At 43.7% G+C, this 20,540-nt stretch overlaps 1 protein-coding gene across 6 annotated transcripts; it reads right to left on the bottom strand.

The window, feature by feature from the left end:
* Positions 1–883: 883 nt before the first annotated feature.
* Positions 884–20,208, bottom strand: sf3b1 (splicing factor 3b, subunit 1). Of its 6 annotated transcripts, XM_083777415.1 has the most exons (24): positions 20,151–20,208; positions 16,718–16,890; positions 16,410–16,511; positions 15,304–15,418; positions 12,404–12,483; positions 11,730–11,918; positions 10,746–11,220; positions 10,537–10,658; positions 10,153–10,350; positions 9,853–9,954; positions 8,408–8,587; positions 8,223–8,309; positions 7,001–7,271; positions 6,705–6,850; positions 6,288–6,434; positions 5,766–5,891; positions 5,428–5,649; positions 5,015–5,197; positions 4,811–4,922; positions 3,111–3,231; positions 2,728–2,859; positions 2,201–2,473; positions 1,844–2,060; positions 884–1,581 (listed from the first exon to the last, which is right to left on the bottom strand). In XM_083777415.1, exons 1-24 carry the CDS (start codon positions 20,176–20,178, stop codon positions 1,423–1,425), a joined length of 3,960 nt encoding a protein of 1,319 aa, XP_083633541.1. In that variant the 5' UTR covers positions 20,179–20,208; the 3' UTR covers positions 884–1,422. The 6 variants fall into 6 exon arrangements, 5 of the variants coding, with proteins under 5 accessions (XP_083633541.1, XP_083633543.1, XP_083633542.1 ...); XM_083777417.1 differs by lacking the exons at positions 16,410–16,511; positions 16,718–16,890; positions 20,151–20,208 and adding an exon at positions 12,868–12,922 and having other exon boundaries at positions 15,304–15,386; XM_083777416.1 differs by lacking the exons at positions 15,304–15,418; positions 16,410–16,511; positions 16,718–16,890; positions 20,151–20,208 and adding an exon at positions 12,868–15,097.
* Positions 20,209–20,540: the final 332 nt, after the last annotated feature.

The following is a 20,540-nucleotide window of genomic DNA, read 5'->3' on the forward strand; positions in this document are numbered from 1 at the left end:
CATGGATGGGGAGTTGGGCACAGCCTGTGAAATATAGGTCACAGAGCACATGGGCCTTTACTATGGAGCAGTAGTACGTGGGTCAAAGGGTGGTAAAGTGGAAGTGGGTAAATGAAATGGGGGAGGGGTCGTGTGTGTGTTATACTGCATACATCACAGCTCTTTGACCCCAACTGTTAGAGGAAGAGCTTGATCTTATGACTTTAGAAGGCTCTGAATTCATTAATCTAATTTAATGACAACTCTGATTTATTTGTAGTAGTGCTATGTATTCTCGGGGGGAATCTGGATATAATCCCCTGGGTTTTTAACAAAGCCATGCATAAAAAAAATCAATGCCTCCTAGCCCCTTGAGCTCAACAACCTCAACAAGGCCACAGGGACAGCCCTCCCGTCTGCCCGGGTCTCCTCTCCTGTTTTATCTGGGTGTTGTGTCTCAGCACGATGACAAGGCTGATAAGGACAACACGTTTTTGTTTGAGAAGTCAAGTGAATCATATGCCTCCTTGAACAGACAACATTGATGAGATGAATGAGTTTTTCTAGTCCAGGACTGGAAAGTAGCAAATACCCTCTTTACTGTAACTGGGATTATTCATGTACATGTAGACCTACTTTTATTATTATTAAGTAGCCTAATGTACTCACATCACATCTACATAAATGCACTACAGATAGGTAAATAACTATCACTGCACAGAGCAATTTTATCTTTGCCAGACCATGTCTTATTTCCAGGCTAGTTATTGTAATCATGTTTGAATCACATACTGCTGATTTAGCACTGCAGGATAAGAACATATACAATTGCTGGAAGCTGCCATGCTCATTTCACATACAAAAACCACCAATATATTCAACAGCAAATATAAACAGACAGATGAATTTTATACAACAATTTATTTGGTCAAATAAAGCAACATTGTGATAAGAACAGTTAAAGTATCAACTGACAGGAGTGTGTGTAGGGAGCAGCCATTAAAGAGGCCCATAAACACACCAAACCTTCATGCTTTCAAACAATTCTGTCCAACTACTTCTCATTCCTTATGCAAGGCTACTCTGACTTCAACCATTCTTTATGGGAAACGCATACAAAACAGAGGTTTTTAAAAACAAAACAAAATACATAAAGGCTCTACATTGTTCTGTTTTATAGTTCTCCTAACTTCACACTGGATGTACAAATGAAAAGTTCACCGTTGGCAGTCAAAAGAGGATGAATGTAGGTTTGTTTTGTATGGACCCGATTGACTTTTATGAAACAAGACAGATTTGAATTGAACGCTCATTTACAAGATGGCTTAATAAAAAAAAATGCCTTAGTCCTTTACCAGGAAAAATAGGACCACTGAGGAGAAATATAGGGAACAGGAGCGCAAGAAAGAAATGAGTGAAGATAGGAGAAAAGTTTGTAGTTATTTACAAGACAAATTCCAGCTCATAGCGGACAAATGGGTTTTTCTCGTCATTGTAGACCCTTGGGTAGTGGGCGATGAGGGCATCTTGGGAGCCGATGTAGATAGAGTTGTAAATCTTCCAGTAGACGTCCCTGACCTTCCTGGCTGGGTGGAACAGACCCTGTGGGTAAGAGCAATACAGAAAGGCTTTAGCACGTTCTACTTGAAATAAGTTATTTTCTCCCGTCATTGGTTGTGTATTTAAAAAATATTCAAGTGCATGTTTGGCTGAAAAATACGTCACTCCAAGAGTTCACATTATTAACTAATGTCTCTTGCCATTTCAACGAGCAAATTGGCATTTTGGGCAACTACAAAAATATGTAAAAACAATGTTTAGAAGCAGATTTAGTCTGAGAAGACGTGATCATGGTCAGTCTTACCTGTAAGCAGTATTGTAACATGCGGCACGGCCCGATGGCAACCCTAAGGCCCTCCAGGGCCCCCATGACAGCTTGGATGACATGGGGTGACGTCTCAAAGACATTGGGCCACACGTAGTTGAGCAGGTGGTTGAGGGAGTCCTCGCAACCAAACCCATAGACGCCCAGGGACATGTGCTGCACCACAGCACTGGCCGTCTGTCTGTGGACCAAATCTCTGCAACATGACAAAGGAAAATGGGGTCAGGGTTCAACATGCAAAGGAAAATTATGTATTATTAGGCAAGTTATTTGCCATTAACTGTACAAAAAAATAGTTACTACTACTGCTAAAGCTCCAAGGCTTCTGGTTATCACCTGTCCATGAGTGCGTCTTCCAGCAGTGGTGTGACTGCATAGATGTAGTCCTTGCCCATCTCGCCAATGTACTCAAACAGAAAGGACAGGGACTTGAGCACACCGTTCTGCACATTGAGCTCAGGTACGCGGTACTCATTCATGAGTGCCGGCAACACGGTGAAGGGCGAACAGGTCTCGGCCACGATGGCAATGGCCACTGTGGTACAGACACGGTTCTGACGCTCCTGGACCTTGAGGTTATTGAGCAGAGTGGCCAACACATCGTGGGGTCTGAGGGAAGAGGGTACAGAGTGAGGCTACAATCTACGTAGTGTAGAATTACAATTATTGTGTCTGTTCCTGTACCCACTTTAAACCCTGCATCCCCATTTTGGGCATGTCATCATATGTTTGTCAAAGATGTACGAAAATACATGCAAAACTGGACGATAAGACATTTTTGCTATTTTTCCAATAGGGCTTTAGTGGTTCAGATCCCAGGACATAACGTAGCTGGTGAAACAAAAATGTAGTTTATCACTCACCCAATGGCTTTGGCGATATAACCAAAGGTGTTGACAGTGGCTCTGCGAATTGCCTTTTTGTGAGCCTTGAGCAGCTCCAGCAGCTCAAAACAAATCCTCATCCATTCCCTGGCCGACACGTACTCTGCTCCCCTGAAATTTTAAAACACCACATCAGCCATATGTCTCAGCTCACCTCAACTTGTGAAAGGATTTTTTTATCATGCATTATTGTTTTGCTTTTTATTTAGACAGGACAATGGAGAGAGTGAGCGAGAGCAGAGAGGGGGAGAGAGAGAACACAAGGTCTCCAACTGCTCAACTACGCAAGACACGTACACATCACTTCCTCCCCTGTCGTGTATTCATATTCTGGCTATATTACTCAATGTTGCCACACCAACCTGTCTGCGATTCTGCCCACTAGGTCAATGCAGTTCTCCTGGACCTTCTCGTGCCGATTCTTCAAGATGGGCGTCAGACGAGGGAGCAAGTCTTTGATTGGTGGGGTCATCTTGTGCATACCTTGTAGGAGAAAATGTACAATTAGCTATATAAGAAGTTGTCATTTGTGATGGAACACTCTGTGTAATCAGTCTATTACACATACCGATAGGCACACTGCCAATTTTAGCACTACTGACCCATCTCCCTCTCTCTCTCCAACTATCCTACGTAAAGGATTTGATAATGGGGTCAGCCTACACGTAATGCAGTAGCCTACACGTCCATTGAGCAAAGTGTGTGTATGTGGCCCATAGGGCAGGAGCCTATCTCCCGTCTCTGTAGCACGAGGCGGCTTACATTACATGTACACACCACTGCCATAATGTACGAGTTCACACCAAGGACATGACGCAAGTACACCCCAAGGACATTACACTGCTATGTGGCTTGAATTGATGGATCGGCCTAATTTTTGAGACTAGTCATTAATGGCACCTACACACTGTAGGAGTTTTAAACTTGTCGGCGACGGCGAGTCATCAGATCGTTATGTATTTCACACTACAGGAGTCTTTTTTATAAATAGACTGTCATATCTGTGTGGCTTTCACACTAAACGATTGATAGCCGACTAGGCATCACACACTGCAAGAGTTCACCAAGATGCGATCTTATAGTTTAATAAATGTCAATTATTTTGTGTTTGTCACCAACGGGTGCAGGTTGAGAACAGAGGTGATATGAACGTCATTCTCTGCTTGTTCTCATGTTGGTGTGTCAATCTAGCGAAGTACTAGCCCTGATCTGACCATGGGAGAGGTCCAACAGGCGAGAATGATTCGCATACAGCTCACCCAGGAGCAATGTTCTCTCCTCTTGTCCAATCAGTACAACAAGTACAATCATATTTTATCTCCTAAAAACACCACAGCACAAACTACATTTGTTTTTTATTCCAATTAATTTTGACACACACACACACACACACGGTCCAAAAGTTTGCAGCGTTGAACGATGCGGTTTATCGTACATTATTCAAGTGTGTAACAGCAATGTTGGGCTCATATAATATAGCTACCAATATGTACGACAGGGATTTATCCAAGGAATAAATGTTATATATATCATTATGATCTGTTCATATAACCTGCCCTACATTCGCCAGACTAACAGACAGATAGTGTCTGTGAGCACATGCAGCCGTCTTGTGAAGTTGTCCTCTCATTGCCTGCAATACAGGATTTCTCGGGACGCGGTCGCAAGTCAGTTCATACTGTATGCTGTCCAGTCGGCGAGAGAGCCAAATACCTGATAGACATTTCGAATCGGTCGGGAAGGTGTCAGCGAGCACGGACCGGCACTGGATTATCCCCGACAGCATAATCGGGGCAAATATCATGCAGTGTGTACGAGCCATTAGTCGGTTAGTTTCAACTCGGTTTAGTGCGTTGCTGAATTGTGCAAGAAGGGACAGCCTGGCTCACTTTAATGATATGCTGAAAGGTCTGCATAACATGTTTTGCTATTATGTAGCATACAAATTGTATGCTACATATTTTGCACTGCATTTTTTGATAAGAGTCAAAAGTAAACCCATTGTCACATCCATAGAAATTCATTCATGGAAAGTGTGTGCGTAGTAGTTAAGCTAGCATACCAATGACATTGACGATGGCCTTGAGGGCTCCCAGGATGCTACCCAGAACCTCAGGGTACTCTTCTCCCAGGTACTCGTATAACACCACTCCCAAGTGACCCATCAGCTTCTCCTGCAAATGGGTAGACCGATAGAATGTGTTAGCCAGTGATAGTTTATGTCACTGAAATGATGTGTGTGCGTGTGTGTGTGAAGAAGGCGTACCTCCTGGCAGGTCTTCATGACCACTGCTGTGCGGGAGATGAGGTCAGCAGCCTGCTGACGGACCTTGGCTGACTTGTTGTTGAGACGCCATAGCACCGTACCACAGATCTGAGGCAGGTATGGCTTCACACGTTTCCCCAGGGCGTTGACCACTGTGCCGAAACCGTTCAGCATCACTGAATCCTGGACAAAGGAAATGAGTGTGGTAATCAGTAAAGACCTGTCATTTACATTTAATTTCCGCATTCCGACTCATTTCATAGATTAAAGAGATCTTAATCAGCCTTGTTTTTAGTTTTTCAAATATAGGGGCCACTCCATTCTCTATGTAATGGACATGCTTCAAATTTAATTAATGTTTCATATGCAGCCAGCTCGCCCATGTTCAGCCAAGCAAGTCTCACATGACTCACCTCTGTAGTCTGTTCCTGGAAGGCATAGAGAATGCCGTCAATCAGCTGCTCTTCCAGCTTGTGGTCAATGTCTGCTGCTCCAAGATTGCCCATGATCTTCTCGATGGTCTCCATCACCATCTTCCTGTACTGCTCAGCCTCATCCTTCAGGTCGTCCACAATACGCGAAATGATCTCGGCCGCTCCCACCTTGTTAGCCAGCTCCACTGTGGTGTCTACCAGCTGCAGGAAGGAGTCAACGCAATAACTTAATACATGTTATGTCTATAGTTCACATGCACCGATCCTTGAATTTGTAAATGTATGTGGCGTCTCTCCTGTACGAGGTGTGCGCTGACCTGTCTGTAGTTGCGTCTGTCCAGAGCCATCCTGTGCTGCCAGAAGTGCTTGAAGAAGGGGGGGAGAATCTCTGTCTTGATGTAGTTGGCCTCAACACCGTCGGTGCCACAGCACTGCTTCACCACCTGACACACAAGGCAAGAGAACAAGCTTAGACATGGAATGCAACCGGGTGCCACCCCCAAGACGTCTGGTAGTTACAGCTTGCTTTAGGGTTTTATTTGTGAATCAGGACAAAATACTTGCATTTACTAAACACAATTAAGTATGTAGTACTAATGTTAATATGTTAATATTCATGAAGCATAAAACCGGAATAAATTTATAGTTTCTTTGTTTGTCACCAACGGGTGCAGGTTGAGAACAGAGGTGATATGAACGTCATTCTCTGCTAGCTCTCGTGCTGGTGTGTCAATCTAGCGAAGTACTAGCCCTTATCCGACCATGGGAGAGGTCCAACAGGCGAGAATGATTCGCATACAGGCCCACCCTCCCACAGCAACAGGTCTCCCCTCTGGTACCTTAAGGACAATCTTTTTCATCTCCTCGTCGGGGGACTGGAACTCTCTGATGAGGATCAACATCACCTCTCTGGTGTAGTAGTTGGCATATTCTGCATCCATCAGAGGGATCAGGTAACCGATGGCCTTCAGGAAGGCAGCCAGACCCTAGGACAACAAAATATGCTTAGTTTAATCATGGGTACCCCTTTAGCCAGTCATTTCATTTAAATAGTTGTCCATTGTCTGTTGCTACCAGCAGAGCATCATGGTCCACATCTGACCGCTCTACTGACAGCAGCAGTCCCTCACAGAGGAGGATTTTATAGCAAGGAGATATTCACACTGCAGCCACACACAGGCTCAGTGCTGGGTGATGATCTTGCATTGGGAGTCAATTTGTTGATTTACAATTTTACAGTCTAATCAGTTTCTCACCTTTCCTCTGTGTTGTCTGATACCCTTCCAGAGGGGCTTGAGAACGGAGTCAAAGGACTCAATACCGTAGGGTGTGGCGGCTTCAGCCAGGGCTGCGATAGCCAGAGCGCTGATGGTCCTTACTTTCTGCTGTTCATCGACCAGACCTGTAGACGCATGGGAAAAACAGGCAACAGACCAATCACAGCATCATTTGCAGTGCACTTCCTCAGGACATATTAACTGTTATGCAATGATTAATCTAGCTGCCAACATGTTACTGATGGAAATGGTTGGAGGAATGAGCGAACACTGACCATGTTCTATGATTTCCACCAAGCTTCGCAGGTGGGGCAGGATGGCGCAGCCCATGAGAATTGCAATCTGCTGTACAATCTTGATGCCCGTGTGTCGGGCCTGCCAGGACTTCTTGCTCTTACACACAGCTTTCAGGAAGGGTAGAAGAGAGGGGATGCCCAGTGCAGAGGCCACCACAGCAAACGCTCTGGCAGTGGTGTTTCTGACATACTCGTCCATGTTGTCAATATCGGGACGCATGGTTGAAATCATAGTAGCCAGGCCTGCAGCCTGGAGGACAGAAGAAGATAACATATTAGACAAAACATATGATGCTGTAATTTGAGTCATTTAAGGAAAACTGATAACCACCATATACGACAGAGTATAAATTATGCATGTTGCATAACATTTGAGGGGCGCTAGCCCTTATGTCCAGCTTTTAGTGTGCGTGACTGCGTGTAAACACAAACTTTGTCCTAACAAACATTAAATGCAATTGACAATGAATCTTTGAGTGTTTGTGTAAACACAAACATTGCGTAAAACATTGAAGACGAAGGTGAGGACGCAAATTCTAATTGGCCGGAATGAGATGTGAGATGCCCCTCACTTGAGTCACTTCACACAGGTGTGATTCTTTGTTAACAAAAAAACAAATCTACAAGCTAGCTCGGCTGTTAGCTTGAAGATCTGATCTAGTTTGTAAAACTGTTCTTTTAAGCAAGCAACACTGTATAAATGTGTAAATAATCACAATACTTATAACATCCAACTTCATAGTACAACTTTTGTGCATGGTGAGCAAACATTTGCCTAATACCAGTTTACTGTTTTTAATTTGAACATCAATACAGTATTGGGAAATAAAATATTGCCATACTCAAATGTATCCCCATTTTCTTACACCCATACTGGTAAACAGGCAGAAATAGTGGTCTAAATGTCTTAAAGTTTAATAAATGTCAATTATTTTGTGTTTGTCACCAACGGGTGCAGGTTGAGAACAGAGGTGATATGAACGTCATTCTCTGCTTGTTCTCATGTTGGTGTGTCAATCTAGCGAAGTACTAGCCCTGGTCTGACCATGGGAGAGGTCCAACAGGCGAGAATGAGTCGCATACAGCTCACCCAGGAGCAATGTTCTCTCCCTCCAATCAGTACAAGAACAAGAAGTACAATCATATTTCATCTCCTAAAAACACCACAGCACAAACTACTGCTACAAATGCTGTCTCTCACCTTTGCCAAGTTAGAAATGATCTCCCTCCCTTCCACTCTGGCATAGTAGTCCTCATCAATCAGCAGGGGCTCAATCACCACCAGGATCTGGACACAGATTTTAAATCAGTCTCATATACACAGAGGAAAAACTTGTTCTTCACACACACACACACACACACACACACAGCTCAGCTCCAGCTTACCTTGTGTACATATGGTCGGACCAAGTCATCCAGTTTGTAGAGGATGCGGTCGATGACCTTGACCAGAAGATGGCGCTCTTGGTCTTCCAGTGTAGGAGACATGAGCAGTGGCAGGATCTGGTTGAACAGGGGACCCGCTCCAAACTCACGTGCCTTGTCTGTTATCTGACGCAAAGCCGCCTAGAAGGGAGAGCAGGTCAAAATAGTCACAATTTATGTATACTGGAATTGTCTTCATTGTCCTTGCCAAGACTTGTTTTGTCTGCTGCTCCCAGTGGAACATGGTGGTCTACTATCTGTCCTCTCTACTGACAGCATGCTCAGGCTCAGTGCTGGGTGATGATCTTGCATTAGGGAGACTGACATTTACTTGAAATGAATGACAGCTTAAACAATGATTCTTAAATATATATATTTTTATCCCACGATTTTGTAACCCATTTTTCACCCCTGTGTCAATCATCTAATGTGATCCTGGGCTCTACACACCCTCCACCAACCTAGTCCCCATATATGGGTGAAAAGGGGAGCGCAACGGACTTGAACTCATGCTTCCTTCATGCCTGAGTGTCCAAGTTGCTCCTTTACACCTGGGGGGAGTTTCCCTGGTTGGACGTAGCGCGTGGAAGGAACACGTTATTCCAACCAGTTCCTTTCCCCTCCATCAGGCGCCCCGGCTGGCCAGGGGGAGGCAGTTTAGTGACCAGGATTACTGCATGTTTTTTGTGAGGGTACCTACCCTAGGGGACACGGGGAGAACATGCAAACTCCACACAGAAAGGCCCTTTCGCCAACCCCGCCTTCGGGTATGGGCACTTAAACCAATGATTCTTAATAATGAAACTGTCGGCCCAGGCCGTAGCGTAACGGTCTGGGCACCGGACTGGTGATCCAGTCGCGGTGTGCCGCGGGTTCGACTGCCGGACCCGACACGGCCTTTACCGCATGTCATCCCCCCATCTCTCTCCCGTTTCCTGTCAGCCTACTTTCTATCCCTTAAAAAATCAATAAAGGCGTAAGCCGCAAAAACATATCTTTAAAAAAATAATAATAATGAAACTGTCAGGATGTAATAGACATTTTTTGAATCTGATTTCAGGTCAGAATGGGTTAAACAGATCTGAGAGCAACATGGTACCGTAATGGTAAACAGGCAGAAATAGTGGTCTAAATGTCTTATAGTGTAATAAATATCAATTATTTTGTGTTTGTCACCAACGGGTGCAGGTTGAGAACAGAGGTGATATGAACGTCATTCTCTGCTTGTTCTCATGTTGGTGTGTCAATCTAGCGAAGTACTAGCCCTGGTCTGACCATGGGAGAGGTCCAACAGGCGAGAATGATTCGCATACAGCTCACCCAGGAGCAATGTTCTCTCCCTCCAATCAGTACAATGGGATACTGTTTTGAGTGAGGGAGGATGGGATTTGGTAACTCAGACTGACCTTCCTCATGGGCGGCGTTCCATTCTTAATCTTCAACAGAAGCTTCATGATCTTCCTCTCTTTTTGCTCCTCGGGACTCAGTGTAGACTCATCCACCTCCACCTACCAAACACAATTAGTTACTCATACTTTGTATGCTTACTCAGCAGGTTTATTTTGGTGAGCAACATGTATGACAAAGTATAAATCAGGCTTTAGCAAACACACTTTTTTAGATTTTTAAGCGACGGTACTAAAATAACAATTGGCTGTGTTTTATGCATTGTGTGTGTTGAAATTCATGATGTGCGCAGTACTCACCAGCAGTTTGTCAAAGTATTGGATGTCATCGGGTTTGAGGAAGGGGAGGTTTCCGGAGGGCTGATCGTTCATCTGCTTCATGGAGCGGTCCTCTGTCTGCATGTGGAAGCCCGTCATGCCCCCAATAGGGGTGGGGGTGGCTGACAGCTTACGGGCTGGGGTACGAATGGGAACGTAGCCTGCTGGTGGGGGCAAAACCTGAGGGAAAGATCATTTACAATTTAGCAGACACTTAATGAGAGGAAAGGACAATTCACAATTTAGGCGTTTAGCAGACACTAAATGAGGGGGGGGATTGTCAATACTATGACTTATTTATTCTGCACACCAAGTCACCTCCTCATTAGTAATTGACGAATTATCAGACTGGACCAGGGTCTATACCTTGTATCCCTCAGGGAACATGGCATCCAGCTCATCATCCGTCAGTGGACGATTCCTCTCATCAATTTCTCGCTCCCATCTCCATGCTTGCAGCTGCTCTGGGGTCATGCTCATCAGATGACCTGAAGAGAACACAAAAGTAAACATGCATTAGAAACACAGCCAGTAAAAAGAAAAAAGCACGTAGGCCAGAATGACTGCTTGTTTACCTGGTGTGGGTGTGGCCATGTTCATGGCTGGGGTTCCTATGGGGGTTTTTCCAGGGGTAAGGAGGGGTGTGGAAGAACCCATCTGACTGGCAGGGGTCTCGTCCCAACGAGACTTCCTCTTACTGGCCCCTGGTGTGGGGGTCTCTCCCACCGACTCCTCTCCTCTGTCTGTGCGCGGAGTCTCTGCCCAACCACTGCCGTGTCCGGGGGTTTCCCTCTCCGTCTTCGGGGTTTCATCCCAGCGATTTTTGCGAACGCTTCCCGTGGCACCACCATGCCCGGGGGTTGCGTGACCGGGAGTGTCTCTGCCAGGAGTGGCAGCTCCAGCCGGTGTGTGGCTGGGCGTGGGGTCCCACATGCGGGTGCTGGGGGTGGCCCCTGGGGTTTCACTTCCCTTCGGCCGACCAGGTGTCTCGTCCCAGCGGCTGTTGGAAGGCGTGTGCCCAGGGGTATGTGCAGGGGTGTGCCCTGGAGTCTGTACAGGAGGGAGATACAGGAAGCAGAAGAATGTTAGACATAAAGGAAATAGTATAGTATAGGGAATATTTCGCAGGCTGAAAATCACATAGTTTAATCATCTTCGGAGTCTGAATACACAGAAACTCAGACAGTAGCTTCCCAATGCTCAAGGCAAGGCTCTGAACTATAGTTCACCCAGCCAGTTTATAAGGGCAGATTCACAGAGTCTGTTTGATTCAAACTGTTCCCGAATACGATTGCCTGGTACCCGCTGGCCATGATTCACATTGGCCTTGATTCATCCACACCCGAGTACACTTCATTCAACTGTATTCAATGCTTTCAAATTTCATCCAACCGTATCAGAGTACACTTCAATCGGTCCTGAGACTACCTCCATGCGGTCCCAGGAATGGTTGGGAGATCCGCTCCCAGGAACGGTACACGCAGCATTCACATTACCACAACATCTGCCCTCAACGATATTTCCATTAGTGCGCTATACCAAATGTAAGATGGTTCTACCTCAGCTTTTTCGTCAGCCTGGTCCCAGCTGGACATCTTTTTGGGCGTGGTGTTGGTGGGTGTTTGGTTGCCTGCCTCTGCCGTCTGGTCCCAGCGACGTTTTCTGGGAACCTGGGAAGCAGCGGATCCATTCACAGCCTTCAACTCCCCTGACTTGGCCTTTTCAGCCATCTGCTGACGGATCTCACTCTGTGGGGGAGACAAACAATGGAAATAAGCTCTCAAGCTTTATCCTTTTGACATAGGTATAAATTATGTGTACCCGTTTGTCCGTAACTCGTGTCACATTTGCCATTGAAAGGAGAATTTACGTCATGTTTCTGAACAAATCGGCTTTTTGTGGCAACAAACATTAAATGCCATTGACAATGAAAGGAGAATTTACGCCATATGTGGACGAGCAAATCGGCTTTTCTAAACACATTGCAACTGTTTTTTAAACATTGTATCATGGTTAAAAGATATTAACATAAGTTGACAAATTAATTCAAAAAGAACTATATTATTTTTTTATTGAATGAACCTCATTTCACACAGGTATTAGTGAATAATAATAAATTATTTTTATACAACACATCCCTATATGAGCCGATTCTAATCGGCAGCCACAATTGTCACTTCTTTACGAATGTGTTCAGCAAATGTGTCTGGGGGAGGATAGAAGCACAGCCTACCTCCTCTTTGGTCAGGTGCTGCTCTCTCATGACGTCCATGTATGACCGCGACTGCTTCTTGGGGTCTGGCGTTTTGCCCCCTGCGCGAAAGAGCACGAACAAGAACAGAGTACCTTCATTAGAACACACCCCGCGGAACCCGGTTCATAACAAAAACACAGCAAGCACATACAACACAGCCAGCTAACCCTGACTCTCTTTATTATGCTCATATCAAAATGCTCTTTTCTTTTTTTCTTTCTTTCATTTGTTTTACAGCTGAAACACAACAACAAATCCCTAGAGATGTACATATTCTGTTGGTTTTTACATACAGACATAGCAGTCTATAGAGAAAAGAAAAACAAGCAGATACATTGAGACAAGAGCTGATGTTGCTCTGTTTTCTTTTTAAAAAGGAGATTAAGGAGGATATAGCCATCACTGATGCAGGGGTCCTGGGCTGTGCTCTCCAGAATACGTACACTTTCAGTGCCAAGGGTCCTTCTGCAGTCAGACTTCAACCGGCAGAAAAGAAGCCTAGAAAATTGCTCTTTACCATTAGTAACACTTTGGAAAAGGGTTGGAACTCACACACAATAGTATACCACCTGTAGTGCAATGTTTTACGGCACTCAAAGAAATGTAAAATAAAAAATCTTCTTGAGGTTTAGCCTCAAATAAAATAAAATTGTAATAAAAAAAAGTTGGTGGTCCACATTACTAATTATTCACAGCAAATAAAGATGAAGTCAAGACATTGAGGGTACATCTAGGAGTGAATTATCTCCTCTGCGCCATCAAAACTAGCAGTTCTGTTGCTACCTCTGCAGCCAAGTTCATGGGATGAGGACAGAAAAATTAACCAGTCACTTAACTTCTGGTCATAAAGCTAGGCTGTACTGGGTTACTCTAACATCTGAATGATTCCAACAATAATTACATTAAATCCTACATTTGGGGACTAGGTTGGTGGAGGGTGTGTAGAGCCCAGGATCACATTAGATGATTGACACAGGGGTGAAAAATGGGTTACAAAATCGTGGGATAAAGAATATATTTAGAAAAATCCTAAATTTGGATCTTGACTTTTGTTTCAAGACAAAAGTATAAATAAATAATATAAATCAAAATAAAGCAACACATAATCCTACAAACAAAAGTTTGATAGGCTCTGATTTGCTACAACTTCATCTATGGTCCCTGGTAAAGTCAAATGATAAAATAAAACAAAAATAAATGGATTGTGGGGGACAGAGGTTTGCTGTAGCTAAGCTGCATTTGTTTCCCCTCATAGGCTCCCCCAGTCAGATAAGCAGCCAGTGGACCCTGACCAAACTGACAAGTGCACACTTCTGTGTGTTCACCATAACCTACACAGGATGAGTTGCTGCACCCTTAACAGAGTGCAGTACAGGACTGGCAAAGCAGTACTGCTGTAGGAGAGAAATTAGATACAGTTAGTATGGGCCTGTGGTATTGTGGTACACATTTTGATAACATATTTCTATTTTACAGAGAGTTGTAAAATAAAAATATATTTACACAACATCTTTGTAAACAACTCTCTCTACATGCAGGGTTTTGTAAGCCCTACCAACACTAAACCACATGTGGCACACAGGCCTTCTTCAGCTTCTGTTCTCAAGGGATGTGTACTAGTATGGAATCTTGCTAAGAATTGCTTGTGTTGTGGTGCAGACTACATCCATGGTATAAGCTATAATCTTAATGCCATTCAGCAGTTAATACTGTCAAAGACTCATATTGGGGTGTGTATCAAGCCAGGTTAAGGCTTACAAATTTGAAAGTAAGTGGATTACTTCCACCACTAACGCTAACACTAATGGACAGAGAATAATTGACTCAGACACAAAGATAGAAATGTTGAGGCAGGTGCACTACAGCTATTGAACAGTTCACAATCACATAATGGTGAATGCACTGATTAGATTATATCTAGCCTCATTTATTAAGGCCTGTGGGACGCTGCATACTTAAGTCTGACAATTCAACGGCAAATGTAAGCAACATAATGCTGCCGTATGATACCAGAGGAGAAACTGAGGTTACAGACAAGGTCTGATTGTATAACAAATTTTATGAGTGACCTTTCAATACTTGGAAGCCACTGTGAATATGCTCCAGGTGACTGAGCCAAGCCAAGGTTATATAAGGCCAGCACAATTCTCTCCACTGCCTGCCTCTTGACATGTAGTTCTACATGTACGGGCGGATTGATTATCGCTATGTCCTGATCTACTGAGCACAGGAAAGTGCAGAGGGGTGAGCTATGCCAACATTGAGCATCAAATTTAGCCTACTTGTCAAACTTAATTTCTCATCCTGTTGCTATCACAGCCTATTTCTCATCCCTGTACTATCACAGCCTATAGTATGGTATTACACCTTCCCATCATCAGTCTGTGAAGACTGACAGCCATATGGGTCTGTTAACCCTTCGACACAAATGACTGCAACCCATGTTTGTTAGGTGAGCCATCCTCTTAGCAGGAGAACACCCAACTACCTCTTCCAGTAAACCATATGTCAACCTCACTCCGAGATAAACTTTATTGTATCGCACTCATGTAAAATAGTCTGTGTTCACAACAGTAAGCCTTCCAAAACAAAAGTAAACAAAGTCTGTTGCAAAACTGAGGGAAAAGTCCACTGGAAATCAAAGGACAAAGAGGAACAATTACAATGGTGTCATTGGGACCAGAAAGGATTGACCACAAGGAAGGGGCTAAGTCTGGGGAGCAAAGCATTGCATTTGTGGCCGAAGGGTTGAACAGCAAAAAGGTGTGTGAGTTTGAAACCCTTTGTAGACACAGGGTCACAAAAACAAAGAGAAACACCATGAACAAGGGGAGGAAATGGGAGGATGTGATGAGGAAAAGACAGGTGGTGAAAATTACCGTCTGCAAAGGGGTCGAGACGTTCAGGGGAGATGATCATTTGTCTGCGGCGGGCTTTGTACTCGTCCTCCCGGTCTGCAATCTTCGCGGGGCGATGCTCCGCAAATGGATCATACTATAGAAGAGGAAACAGAGACAGAGAAATCAGATCAGAGAAAATGGTAGTACATGACTGCCAACACAGGAGTTTTTCTATTCCCCCTTTCTTTCAAAATAGAAGCTCGGGTGACGGGAAGATAATCTGTAGGCCCCCCTCCCCCTTCCGGACAAAAACCGGGAGACATAATTGCTTGCTTACTTCACTAAGATTTCGATAAAGTTGCTGATGATCGCTCGCTTCATATGTTGAAGTCAGAAATTAAGAGCTTAGTATATCCATCTGGTCAAAACCACTGAGAGCTCCATAGATTACATGCGCCGAGCCTCTCTTTGTGAACGGTAAACAGGGAAGTGAACGACAACGTGCATGCACGAAAGTATGGTGTATGGTGCAGAAGGAGAGGCCAAAAAAAAATCTGAATATCTTTCTCGCATGAAAATGCGCTAGGACGTGTGTAGCAACCCGTCGGTTGGATTAGTTATGACGTTCCCACACGTCATACGGTCTAAATTGGTTAACCGGCCATGCATGTCAGAGCCACGGTTGAGTCTTAACCACTAACCAGCCACGCATGTCAGAGCCACGGGTGAGTGGTGACAGGTTAGACAGCTCGATGGGTTGCTATGGATACTACGGTCACGTGATGTTGGGTGGTACGTCAGGGTAAAGTCAGCTGTTCACTGGTGGCATTTCATGAATGGAAGGAGGGGGTGAATGACTGGGAAGTCAAACTTCCCAGTCATTGCAAACACAAACGCAACACCATGCTGCTATCTGTATACTATTTTGCACTACGCACTTTGTTATGACGTCACCATCGTTGTACAGTACACTGGAGAAGTGTACTGCCTCTCTGTGGCTTAATACGTTTGTCGCCATACAGTGAGTATTAAGCAGCCACACATGTCAGTCGGAGTGTTAGTACGTCGTCGGACCAACGTATGCGCCCCTTTATTACTCAGGTGCTGATGGTTATGGAAATAACTAAGCACAATAAAATACTCACTTGCTCTTCTGACTGTGGTATGGCATTGAGTATTGCCACCGGGGCATGGTACCCCGGCTTTTTCTGTCCCAGCAGACTGGTAGATGAATCCTCTTCATCATCCTGGAGGAAAAATAGAGAGAAACAAGAGTCTAGTCAAGCCTTGCCATTGAGGCAGACTCTCCGAGCTCGTATGCAACAGGCAAGAAGGGAGCAGTCAAGCTCCTTAAAAAACGTGGCACAAATGAACAAGTGTCAGCACTTTGGCAGAAAGTACAAATAATTACTCAATCTTTAATCCCCACACCCCAGAAAGACAAACTACTCACGTCTTCTTGTTCATTTGCAGCAATTGAGGTGACATAACCAGCAAAGCGGCTATCACTGCCTCCATAAATCTCCTGGTCATAGAAGCCAGTGGAGTCTAGGCCCACTCCTTGATCTCCCTCCTCAAGCAGGGCGGCCTTCATCCCCTGGATCTCCAGGATCTGGGCCTCTATGTCTAGAGGAAATACAAGAAACAAGAAACATTAGTCTACAAGTGGTCATCTCTTCCGTCTGTTGAACCGAAACGATGCCAACTAGATTCTTTATTCGGATCCCCATTAGGTTCTATTGCTGCGGTCGCTAGTCTTCCTGGGGTCCACACAGAACATCACAACATAAAAACAACATGCAATACAATATACATACAAACAACTGACACTTGTCTGTCTAAATCTTGATTCAATTAAATTAGAATACCAAAGATATATAGATAATGTAGGTTAAATAACATGTACAAAAGCAATATCATGTACTAAAGCACATCAATCCAATTGTGTGACCTCTCCCAATGATGTTTTTTTTAAGCGATTTTTTAAAAGAGTATTTACTTTTGATTTATTTAACAGATAATGAGTTCCACTGTTGGGTGGCTCTATAAATAACAACAATTTAAGTGTTTGTCTTTGGTTTTGGAAGTTCCAAATACCCTGAGCTTACCTGTCTAGTTTGATATCTATGTTTTAGACCTGAACTAAATAATTGATCCCTGTAGAAATATGGCTTTCCCTCAATGATTGAATTTCTGTTAAATTTTATAAGACTAGCAGTTAATTTAGCCTCTACAGTTAGCAGTGATGTAAATTGGTTTTCAATGTAATGAGTCCCGGTATGCAGGGATGGTCTTTTAGATGAGTCCCAGTCCCACTTCAACAACGTTAGGAGTCATATTTAGCAATTTTTACAAATTTCAGCATTTAACTCCCATTACATTGTATATGGTTATAATCATGTAGAAAACAGAAGAAATTATTGTTATAACTAAAGCTAGCAAAATAAACTAGAATAAAAAAAACAGTACAGTAGTGTATCCCGTGGATGCAGAGGTCGTTGTTTTATTGCGTCCCTTGACTCCCTTAACTATAAACTGCGTTTTGGGATGCAAAATGCACCCTATTTTAATCTGAGTTAGCCATACTAAACTGTGGTGCATCCTAGCAACATTGGTTTTAAGAGAGCAGTTCAGCACTAATCTTGCAGCTCTATTTTGTGCTAGCTGGAGTTTTTGTATATCTTTTTTAGCAGCAGAGGACCACACAACCATACAATACTCCAAATGTGAAAGCACTAATGCCTGTGTAACATAGGGAGAGCATCTGCATGTAACCGCAGAATCAATATGATCCGACCAAGTCAATACATAAAGTGCCCCTCTGGGCACAGGTCTCCACCAGGGCAGGTCAGGTTGTGGCCTCCTGGTGGCGCTATAATAGGCCAATGTGAAAAGGGTGCCATTTCTTCTTATGGATGGCAATTGGATGATTGCCATCAACACCAGTTGGTGGCGCTATAACAGGCCAATGTGAAAAGGGTGGGATATATTCCTCAGCCTAGTAGGAAAGTCTGTGAAAGATTGTAAATTGCAAGCCGCGTTCATGATTTGAGGCTTTTCGTTCAAAACGGGCCAATCCTGCAAACTTTGAAAGCCAATGTTAGCCAATTTTCGGACAGATCCATCTTGAACACATGACTATAGAGATAGTGTGGAACGATTTGAGGGATTTTTGGACAGAATCTGGAGTAATATAAAAAAAAGCTGGGTTTTTTTTAAGTCGGCCTCCTGCCTCCTGGTGGCACTATAACTGGCCGTTATGGAAGATTTGGGGCAGGGGTTCATAATTGGCATCTAGGGAGTGTGTGTGCAAAATTGTGCATCGACCGGGTTAACGGTACTGGAGTGGAGATTCGCAGTTAACAGACGGACACACGCACATGGACAGAGTGCAAAACATACTCTCTCCCCTAGCTGCAATTTGCAACTCTAAAAACTTTTTTTATAATGGGATGAATCTAGAGTTGAAATACCCTCCATTGACTCCCCATTCATGCAATTTGCGTTCTTCTTGTAATAAACAACGTTAAACTCACCAACATTGCAGCTCTAGGCCAAGCTTGAATTATCCTCTTTCAATCTGCAGAGCTTTTGTTTCATAAAAATCCACCATAGACAAGTTATGTCCAGGTGATTATTTTTCTGTGTTGGAGTTTGGAAGGACTCGTCGAAGTCACTGAACGGACCTGCAGTGCATACCACCCGTTTAGAATTTGCACATAATGCAGGAGGCAGCAGCCAGCAGAGACCGTTAATAAAAAACGAGTGCTTCCAAACTCCAACACAAAAATAATCACCTGCACAGAATTTATTGACAGAAAGTAGCTCATAACATGTCTACGGTGGATTTGTATTAAACAAAGGCAAAGCAGATTGAAAGAGGATAATCCAAGCTTGGCCTAGAGCTGCAATGTTGGTGAGTTTGTCGTTTAATACAAGCAGATCGCAAACACAAAATTGGATGAATAACTCCAGTCAATGGAGGTATTGCAACTCTAGATTCATCCCATTATTTAAAAAAATCTAGAGTTGCAAATTGCGGCTACTCTCTCCCCATGACTTCGGCCTGGTGGAGACAATGCACAACATACTTGATATCCCTATGCAAGAGTTTAGAGTTTTATTAGGATCCTCATTAGATGGTGCATAGCAGCAGCTAATCTTCCTGTGATCCACACAACATGACAGTCGACATGAATGACATTACAGGACAATGATATACAAATAAAATAAAAATATTTTATTTTTACATCATTGTCCTGTAATGCAAGGAAGGGAACAAATCAAAACAAATGAATGACACCATCACAATAGCGCGATAGCAATTATATATCGCCATGTCCACACAAAATGCATAAGCATGATTATTTTGAAGTTAACTGGAAAATATGTTTATTGTGTTCGCGTCCCACTAGATACGCCATTTTATATGGCCAACACTGCACACAACGTGTTTCTGACGGTAATGGTATGCCAATATTAGCTTGCTGTTAATGACCATGTACCAAAAATAATACTAGTATAAGTTTGGGTTGCACCTGTTTGAATTGCACTTTTATTATTGTCGCACATGAGTACTTAAAATGGGCGACTTTAAAGGTTTTGCGTTGGATTCGTGGTACGGTATTGTGCAGGGAGAAAGCCGTCTAGCATAGTAGCATTAGCTGGCTACATACTACATAGCTTAGCAGCCGTCGCCATTATCGTCATGTCTGCGTTGCATCGTAACCAGGCCTACCGCCGCTCACACGGTTTAAATAGAGCAGAAAATCATATTTTGCGGCAAGAAAACATTCTGTGGAGTTATTATAACAAGCGACACACAATGATGTCACAATTCACACAAAATCAACGAAATAGTGACGACTTTTTGTTATTTAATTTACCTTCGTGTGTTTTGGCGATCTTCGCCATTTTGATGGTGGTTCGTGACTGAAACCGGACTTCCGTCTCGGCAGTAATAGCCGTCCCTCGCAACACCGGGCCGCTAACGGCAGTTCTCAGATCAGATTGGTTCACAACAGCTGTGCGCCTATGGTGGCGGACTGGTGGTGGTGGTGTATTTGGTTGACACATGAACAGACAAATGAAATCATTCATTTTTATTTGTATTTTATATCCGTGGCAGGACATTCAGAATCAGGACCATCCCACCATAGAGTTATATGAGGTTAGATCGCCTAGCATGGGATTTTCAGACACATCAGTTAAAACATTCCAGTGTAGACAACAGCAACAATCATCCAAATGTAGCCTACCTGAATATAAAAGGTTTT

Source organism: Protomyctophum parallelum (assembly GCF_964188405.1).
Source record: "Protomyctophum parallelum genome assembly, chromosome: 11".
Classification (NCBI taxonomy): Eukaryota; Metazoa; Chordata; class Actinopteri; order Myctophiformes; family Myctophidae; genus Protomyctophum; species Protomyctophum parallelum.

What these genes read in the sequence shown, in the direction of transcription:
- sf3b1 (XM_083777415.1), bottom strand. Translation starts at nt 20,178, where the DNA reads ATGGCGAAGATCGCCAAAACACACGAAG. An exon ending in TCTCGACCCCTTTGCAGACG is followed by an intron (nt 12,484 to 15,303) that starts GTAATTTTCACC and finishes TCTTTCGCGCAG; the next exon opens with GGGGCAAAACGCCAGACCCC. An exon ending in TCATTTCTAACTTGGCAAAG is followed by an intron (nt 7,272 to 8,222) that starts GTGAGAGACAGC and finishes TCTGTCCTCCAG; the next exon opens with GCTGCAGGCCTGGCTACTAT.